This window comes from Colossoma macropomum, unplaced genomic scaffold (assembly GCF_904425465.1).
Source record: "Colossoma macropomum unplaced genomic scaffold, Colossoma_macropomum, whole genome shotgun sequence".
In the NCBI taxonomy this organism is placed as follows: Eukaryota; Metazoa; Chordata; class Actinopteri; order Characiformes; family Serrasalmidae; genus Colossoma; species Colossoma macropomum.
Genome location: NW_023495665.1, coordinates 57,233 through 65,763, shown reverse-complemented (window position 1 = coordinate 65,763; position 8,531 = coordinate 57,233). Strand labels below are relative to the sequence as shown.

General features: G+C 43.0%; 1 protein-coding gene across 1 annotated transcript; it reads left to right on the top strand.

The window, feature by feature from the left end:
• Positions 1-29: 29 nt before the first annotated feature.
• LOC118802734 lies at positions 30-8,264 on the top strand. Its single transcript, XM_036563202.1, has 14 exons — positions 30-605; positions 1,670-1,833; positions 1,942-2,028; positions 2,129-2,221; positions 2,352-2,426; positions 2,516-2,779; positions 2,948-3,408; positions 3,612-3,939; positions 4,036-4,837; positions 4,926-5,135; positions 5,246-5,781; positions 6,026-6,280; positions 6,504-6,608; positions 6,738-8,264. The coding sequence occupies exons 2-14, from the start codon at positions 1,690-1,692 to the stop codon at positions 7,749-7,751; spliced, it is 4,374 nt and encodes a 1,457-aa protein (XP_036419095.1). The 5' UTR covers positions 30-605; positions 1,670-1,689; the 3' UTR covers positions 7,752-8,264.
• Positions 8,265-8,531: the final 267 nt, after the last annotated feature.

The window sequence follows — 8,531 nt, the reverse complement described above, 5'->3', positions numbered from 1 at the left end:
ACCTGCAACACATGAGTGTGGGTTGCTCGACCAATCACCATCAAAGACGAAAAAGGAACGAAAATGGACGACGCGAATCGCAGCGCTCCGTTTCCTTTTTCACAGCAGCTGCGGCCACTCATTTCACGGACGAAAATGGACAACAGCCAACCACAGCCAAGCGGGGAGCGGGGGAGCTGAAACCGGAAGATGCGTGGCCCCTGGCCCGGGAAATTTAAAGAGCTGGCTGTCTGAAAAATATGAGAGAGTTTATTTGTTTACGTTATGTAATGTTTTTAATTCTGATGTACATTCGAAATAAAGTTAGCGAATTAAAGTTTAGTTTTTAATCGAATTAAAACGTCTCCCGCTCGTACGATACTGAGCTAATAGCGAATTAAAACCTCTCCCGCTCGTACGATATAAATTTAATCCAATGAAATGGCTTCCCTCCAAATCTTTATTCAGTATATAAATACTGTAAATACTGTAATTTCCATTGCCGAAGTCCGTCACCTATCGAGAAAGAAGAAGAAGAAGAAGAAAAAGAAGAGACTGCTCTCACACCTCAAAAACTCAAATCACTCTTTAGAGGATACAGGAGTCTGTCACTGTCACCGCAGTAGGTAAGTCATTTACATTTCTGAGGGCTTTATCTGCTCAGCCGTCAGTCAGAGTCCGCAAATTTTGCTGAGCTACACAGAAGTTTGTCATTTTGCTTTTTTTTACATTTTACTTCGTGACGGTATGTAAACAGTGTGCCTACCTAGCTAGCTAAAGTGTTATTTACCTTGCTATGTGGTTGCAGGCCAATTAATAAAGGTTAACATTTCTGGATTGGTTAAATAAAATGAATTTTTATGTTTTCTATTGGTATAACGCTAACGCTGTGTAGTTTCTCATGTTGTTTGTGTGACATCGTTAGCTAACTTACATGGCAGTGAGCAAAGATTGCTATCGCTGACTTTAGATAAAGAGCATTGAATGAATGGCCATTAAACCCTGTAAAATCCATGCTTACTATTTCGTTATTCATGTTGAAGCGTATCGTTCAGTAATTACTCTGGAAATGGAACTGATACGCAAGTTATGTCGATGCGAATGGCCAGGTCGGATGGTTTGAACCGCCCACGGTTCCTTGGAGTTGAATTACTGTATTGATCAAATGCGCATTGTCTGCTTTGTAAAGTCATACTTTAGTTCGGAAATGCGGTTTAACGTGCTGAAATTGTCATTAGAAACAAGGCAGCCACGTAATGTTAATGTTATGTAAACATAGTCATTACAGAGTTTGGTTACATATATATATATATATTTGTGGCTATTTAGGACCGTCAAAAATCTGTAAATCTGACTATAATAGGCCTAGGTGTCATGTCTACTTAACGTTACTTTGAGGAAATACGACCCTGAGTGAATAAACAAAACAAAGGGGAGGGAGAGGGAAAGTAAGGAGTGGGAGAGACTGTGGAAATATTTGTGTGTGTGTATATATATAAATCAGTATAAATCAGTTAAGTGCTATAAAACAGTGCAATCAATTATGTAACAATTTTATAAGAACATAGCATAATTACAATATAATGTTATCCTAAAATATCTAGACAAGTATATATATACATATATATATATATATATATATATATATATATACATACATATCTCTATACATGTCTATATTTTATGTAAGTCTGTTACTGTTAGTGAAAGATGACTTCTAAAAGTCACAAAGCTATGGGGGATGACGAGTGGATGTCACGCCTAAAGAGGTTTGCTGCTTCTGGGATCTGGCCCTCTGACGCAGGCAACCGGCCCGCACCCAGACAAAAGAAGTGGTATGACCTCTATCAGAAGGTACAGTACCCCAATGCAAATACATAATGGTTTTCATGTAGTAGCTAGAAGATGACAACATTTCAGCTTTAAATCTTGAAATAAATTATGTATTGTGAATTGTTGTAGATAGAGAAGTGTCCACTGCAGTCCCGTGGACAAACCACTTTGTTTCGCGGGTATCGGAGTTGCAACTGTGGATTTCATATTATCAGGGTAAATTTTAAAATATCAGGAACAGACGCTGAGGAAGATCTCAAAAAATGGATGTGATGTCTATATATGTGTATGTATAATCTGTTTGTTCTTTTTTCAGGCCCCTAGTCATCCTGTGACTTCAGTCACAACCACAGCCTCCCCCTCTTCCCCAGTACAGAGCCCTCGCCAACCTGCACTAACTTTGTCTATGGTGAATATTTAATGCATTGATATGTATGAATGCTGTCTGACCATTGTTGCTTTATTATAGGCAGACACAATTATGTTCTTTGCCGTAGATGTTTTTAAACCACTTACTTGATTTGCTCCTCTTCTTTTAGTTTGATAGGCAACGTTTTGGTGGGACACACAGTGCTGTGGCCAAACCTAATTTGGTCTCTCGTAAGCCATGCCAGGTACGCATGATACGACAAATGAATCATCTTGAATAAATCTTTTGAACTATAACTTCTTTAATTTCCTTATAATGTCTCTTTGTTTCTAGCCACTACCCTGCCCTGCCGTCACCTCAAGCAGCGCCAGCACTGGCAGTACATCCATCTACACTGTCATCCCTTCCAGTCCTGATGAGACCTACACCATCACTCCTGGCACCCCTCGCACCCCTAGTCCTGGTGAGGTATCTGTTAGGACCACCACTTCAGGTAGCCCTAGTCCTTCTGAGGCTGCTTTGAGGACCACTACTGCAGGCTGTATTAGTCCTGCACAGACACCCACCACCATGTCTACGGTTGTTGCCAGCTCTGTTGTAAGTTCTTATTTTAACAATACACTAGTTTCTGTTCATATGCTGAAAACAATAATTCCATTCAGTCCTTTTTTTAAAAAGTCTTAATAAAGGATTGAATGGAAGGAAGTAGAAAGAATTAAGTAGAAACAAGAATTTAAAAAAAAATATTTAATGTCATGTACTTAGGGTGAGGATCTGGCTGGTCCTGCTTCTGCTTCATTTTGGCTTCCTGTTGAGATGAAGAACTCGATTCCAGTGCAGGATCAACGATGGATTGCCTCTGCCCTCTACCATGCCGGAAAGCTGCGCCCCGACTTAAAGCTGTGGTATGAGCCTCCCGTGCCATTGCACATCTACCATCAGGCTCCAACACCAGATCGCTTTTTCACCCACCGGCTCATGGTGTGGATGCCCTACCACCAGTGGAAAGTTAGGGTGTTCTGTCCAACCTGTGGCAAGCAGCTGACTGGCTATGGTGTACATAAGAGAGTGCGCAAAGTCCTGGACATTGATACCTTCTATCTGCTGGTGACAGAGATCCTCAGGTGTACTCTGTGTCGCCTGACGTTTTTGTCTACCAGTCAGACAGTCCGGGACCAGCTAGACTTACCCCATCAAAAGATGTTCCGTCTCATCCTGACACAGAAGTGAGTTTACTCAGTAATTTTACAAGTTTAAATAATAGTTCAGTAAAGTTTTGAATCAGTGCCTGCTGAAAATATTAAGTAGTTATAAGTAGTCATAAGTAATGTGGTTAAAGCTATTGTTGTATTGAAGTATTTTACCAAACAAAAGTACTAAAAAGGTCTAAAAATCTATATTAACTAATTGTACATATTTTCTAATCAAGGTATGCATGTGACATCCGCGTTATTCGTCTGCTTCGGGACCGGACTCTGGGTAACAGCCCTACCCGACTGGTGAAGCAGTTAAAGGAGAACCACGGTGAGGAATGGTTGAACCGGCTGGCCCACTACTTGGAGGAGTGTGCAAGCTTTGTGAACCGCCCCAGCCTTTTCCCAGTGGCCTGCCAGGAACCCCCTGAACCAATAGATGTGCCCACCAGTCGCTGGCTCCTGTCTGTGTATGGCAGAGACATCATCAGCCGGATGGATCACATCAAGGCCACCATCACATCCACCTTTGGGTCCATTTTAAAGATGGACTCAACTAAAAAGGTTATTAACAATATAATGTAGGCATACCAGATAAATGTGTGTGTTTGTATATGCAAATGTCATAACTGTAATGTACTTACTTTTGTTTCATTTCAGATCACAAAGAAGTTGGCTGGCATAGGCAGGGGGACGGCATTCTGGCTGACCTCTGTGGGCAACGAGATTGGTCAAATCCTCATCAGTGTTCTCACTGCTGAGGAGGGTGCAGGTCTGAACCTGATGACATCTGACCTGATGAAGAGATACAGCCAGGCTGGCGTGGCTCCTCCTAAGGTCCTGTATGTGGATTCCCACTGCTGCGTGGAGGAGGGACTCAGCAAGCTGCAGCAACGGTTTGCGCAGTGGCCCAACCTCCAAATTAGGCTGGACATCTGGCACTTTATGCGGAGGATGTCTGCAGGGTGCACCACAGACGCCCATGCGTTGTATCCCACCTTTATGGCTGGCCTGTCATCTTGTATTTTTGAGTGGGATCCAGAAGATGTGGCTTTACTGCGCCGGGCAGTCCGTGAGCAGCTCAGACAGGAGGGTGTGTCGTTTATTAGTGATGCCTTGGTGGACAAGCGCATTACTAAGAATGACCTGGCTTTCCACTGTCGACGGAGAACTCGTGGAGAGCAGACCACCATCCAGCTAATTGACCGTCTGCTCCACGAGCTCTTAGGAGACAAGGGCAGAGACCTAATGGGTATCCCTCTGCTTGACAAGGTGAGGATGGAGTACATCTGGCGTGTTCAGAAACGACACATTAGGTGTATTCAGGATGTGCCAGGGATACCTCTATACACAGAAACAGGCACTACCACCAAGGGGGGCATTGTGCTTACAAGGTACAGATGTGCCAGGGGGTCCACATCACTGGAGTCATTTCACTGCCATCTGCAGAGATTTATTCCAGGTTAGTTCCAGTCATCTTGGCCATCTCAAAATAAATATTTTTTTTTACTAAATTATCTAAAATGTTTGGTTATAAATGTTTTTTCTAGGAACCACTGCAAACAGCTTAAATTTTCAGCTGTACCTCCTGGAAGGTCTCAGCAGGTGGAATCAGGACAGAGCAGCTGCATCCGTGGCTAGCCAGCCAGCCTCTCTGATGACCTATGCGGGGGATGTCCTTCACTGTGTGAACACCAACAGCCTGAAGGTTTTTGGCAGGAAATACGTCTCATCTTTTCAACCCCCTGCAAAGTACACTGGTACATAACATTGTTATTATTATTATTATTATTATTATTACATTAATTGCTTTCTTCAGACAAGTACATATTTGCATATATTTTTAAATAACATTGTCTTGAATTTCTAGGAGAGCTGATTGGTGTGGACTATCTGCTAAGACAGACAGGACTGCCCCTGCAAGACGTCAATCCGGACTCAGAGGAGACTGAGGGCTTACTGGAGGACCTGGCAGAGGAAGACGAACAAGAAGATGAAGGGTTTGAGGAGGACCATTCATTGGATCTGACGTTCCCAAGTCTTGACTCGTCAACCTCTGCTCAGCCAGGAATGCCATGTGTCCAGCCTGCACTGCTGCCCTCTGCCCAGCCTGGATTGCCCCCTGTCCAGCCTGCACCATCGCCCTGTGTCCAGCCTGCACTGCTGCCCTCTGCCCAGCCTGGATTGCCCCCTGTCCAGCCTGCACCATCGCCCTGTGTCCAGCCTGCACTGCTGCCCTCTGCCCAGCCTGGATTGCCCCCTGTCCAGCCTGCACCATCGCCCTGTGTCCAGCCTGCACTGCTGCCCTCTGCCCAGCCTGGAATGCCCTCTGTCCAGCCTGAGGCCACCATCACCCTTCCTGTTAGTGTCTCAGGTGACCCACAGCAGGTCCCTGAAGAGCATTTGGTAAGTACCATTATCAGTACAGTCACACTGTCAATACTTAGTTGTTTAGTTGACCTACAAAGAAATGTGTTATATACATATAAATACACGACAGACACCACAATAAATATAATGAATAATGTGTTAAAATATTAATCATAAATATAACGTATAGCAAAAAACATAATACTTACACAGTTCCGAGTGACTGCATTCATGACTAATTGTGTTTTCTTTCCCTCTGCCTGGAATGCCCTCTGTCCAGCCTGCACTTCTGCCCTCTGTCCAGCCTGCACTTCTGCCCTCTGTCCAGTCTGCACTGCTGCCCTCTGTCCAGCCTGCACTGCTGCCCTCTGCCCAGCCTGGATTGCCCCCTGTCCAGCCTGCACCATCGCCCTGTGTCCAGCCTGCACTGCTGCCCTCTGCCCAGCCTGGAATGCCCTCTGTCCAGCCTGAGGCCACCATCACCCTTCCTGTTAGTGTCTCAGGTGACCCACAGCAGGTCCCTGAAGAGCATTTGGTAAGTACCATTATCAGTACAGTCACACTGTCAATACAAAAAGTTCAGTTTAGTTGACCTACAAAGAAATGTGTTATATACATATAAATACACGACAGACACCACAATAAATATAATGAATAATGTGTTAAAATATTAATCATAAATATAACGTATAGCAAAAAACATAATACTTACACAGTTCCGAGTGACTGCATTCATGACTAATTGTGTATTGTTTTAGGCAGTGGATGAGCATGGCATGCCAGGTATGGATCGGGTAGACAGCTTGGCAGAGTATCTGGTGGAGCTCAGGACACAAACATCTCTGACCCTCAGCAGACAGCAGGTTAGTAGCATTTATTATGTGCAAAATAGAAATGTAGCATTATTTCATTCTCACATTTATAATTCACATAAAGATTTGTGGTATCTCTGACTGCATAAACATTCATACTTTTTCTTTCTTCATTTTTAGGCAAGCACCATTGTGGCCCTGTGGCAGAACATGCTTGATTACGACAAGCAGCGGGTGGTGTTTGCTGCCAGGCACCAAGATAAGCTGACAACTGGGAGATTCCGGTCACCTAAAAAGAGGGCTGAATTTACTCCTGGGATGGACAGCTTGAAGAGAAGCGCCCTTACCACCACTGCTCCGCTGGCACAGTGGCCGGATTGCTGCCGTCTTGTTGAGGCCATTTTTGTAAGGCTTTGTGGCCTCCACAAGAGTCCAAAAAAACAAGGGCGGACCACTCTCACAAGATGGTCACTGATTCTTCAGGACTACCGCAAAATACGGCAGCTTATCTTAGGCAACGGCACCATAATGCAGGAAACATCAATACAGCTGGTGGAAGTTAACCAAACAACACTGAACCAGTGGCACAACCGCAGGGTGAAAAAGCAAGACAATGCCCTTGTGTTGCAGGGCATTGACCTTCCCAGTCGGGTCCCGGTGGCTGCTGAGACTCTCCTGGCAGCAAATGTGCGTCCTGCTGTCACTCCACAGGTACCTGGTGAGCCACACACTTATCACCTACCTGACAACACAACGGGACAGGCAGTAACTAAGAAGATGGCAACTGATGCAGTTGCGGCTGCCCCAGCAGCTGTTAGACCCAAGGTGGCGTCAAAGAGGCAGCTTTTTCCAAAGCCTCCAACCCCAGGGCCTCCTCAGTTCTTGCCGTCATCTTCCATGCCTCCTGTCCTCTTTGGTACCCCACAAACCCATGTAATTACTTTTATTCCGCTTCCTGGTCAGCAGTATCCCCTTACCCAAGCCAGTGTTTCTAAAGCATCGCCTGCCACCACTTCTACCGCATCTGCTCGCCGAAAACCCTACCAAAAGAAAGTCCTCACAAACACCTGCAGGAAATGTGGCCAGTACAGGACTGCTGGGACAGGGCACAGCCAGTATAAAGGGACAATCTATTGCCCCTCGACAGAGGCGCTCTCGAAGGAGGAATGGCTGGAGCAGATGAGACGGAAGTAGTTACTGTTTTATGTTGCTTGCACTTCATTTTAGCACCCACACTTTTATAGCTATAATAATATATTCTGATATTATATTATAATTATGCTATTATATATATTTGCTTTAATTGTCTATGGTATATTATTATTATTATTATTATTATTATTATTATTATTTATTCTATAGTTGATTGCACTCATTGCTTTTAATACATATATAACATTTTAACATATCTGTCTTTTAAATATCTGACTTGTCTAGATATTTTAAGATAATATTACATTGTAATCATGCTATGTTATTATAGTATTTGTTCTATAATTGATTGCACTGTTTTATAGCACTTACTGATTTATAGTTATAATAATAGTATAGTATATCTTTATTTTATAGAATTAATTATTATATTAATAATTAATTCCATATTGTATTACTTTTTGGGTATTCATCAGTATCAGTATTAAGCATTTTTCATTCTCTAAGTGATTGCTTTCACTGTTTCATGGTTATTATATTATATTATATTAATTATATTATATTATATTATAATTCTTCATCAATATTTAGCACTTTTGCTTGTGTGAGATATAACCTTTGTTTTAGATGGTTATTGTATTTCTTTGTGTTCAATAATTGCATTTATTTAAGCTACTGTTTAGATAAGCAACTATTTATAGTTTTGTCCCACCCTCTATTCTATGTTGATCAATGCTGAATATTTTTGATTGTCTAAGTCAGTTTTTCTTGATCCTGCTCATGGGGACCTACTGTGCTGCACAGTAAACTACTGTAACTACA

What these genes read in the sequence shown, in the direction of transcription:
- LOC118802734 (XM_036563202.1), top strand. Translation starts at nt 1,690, where the DNA reads ATGACTTCTAAAAGTCACAAAGCTATGGGGGATGACGAGTGGATGTCA. An exon ending in ACCCCCTGCAAAGTACACTG is followed by an intron (nt 5,136 to 5,245) that starts GTACATAACATT and finishes TTGAATTTCTAG; the next exon opens with GAGAGCTGATTGGTGTGGAC. An exon ending in AGGTCCCTGAAGAGCATTTG is followed by an intron (nt 5,782 to 6,025) that starts GTAAGTACCATT and finishes CCCTCTGTCCAG; the next exon opens with CCTGCACTTCTGCCCTCTGT.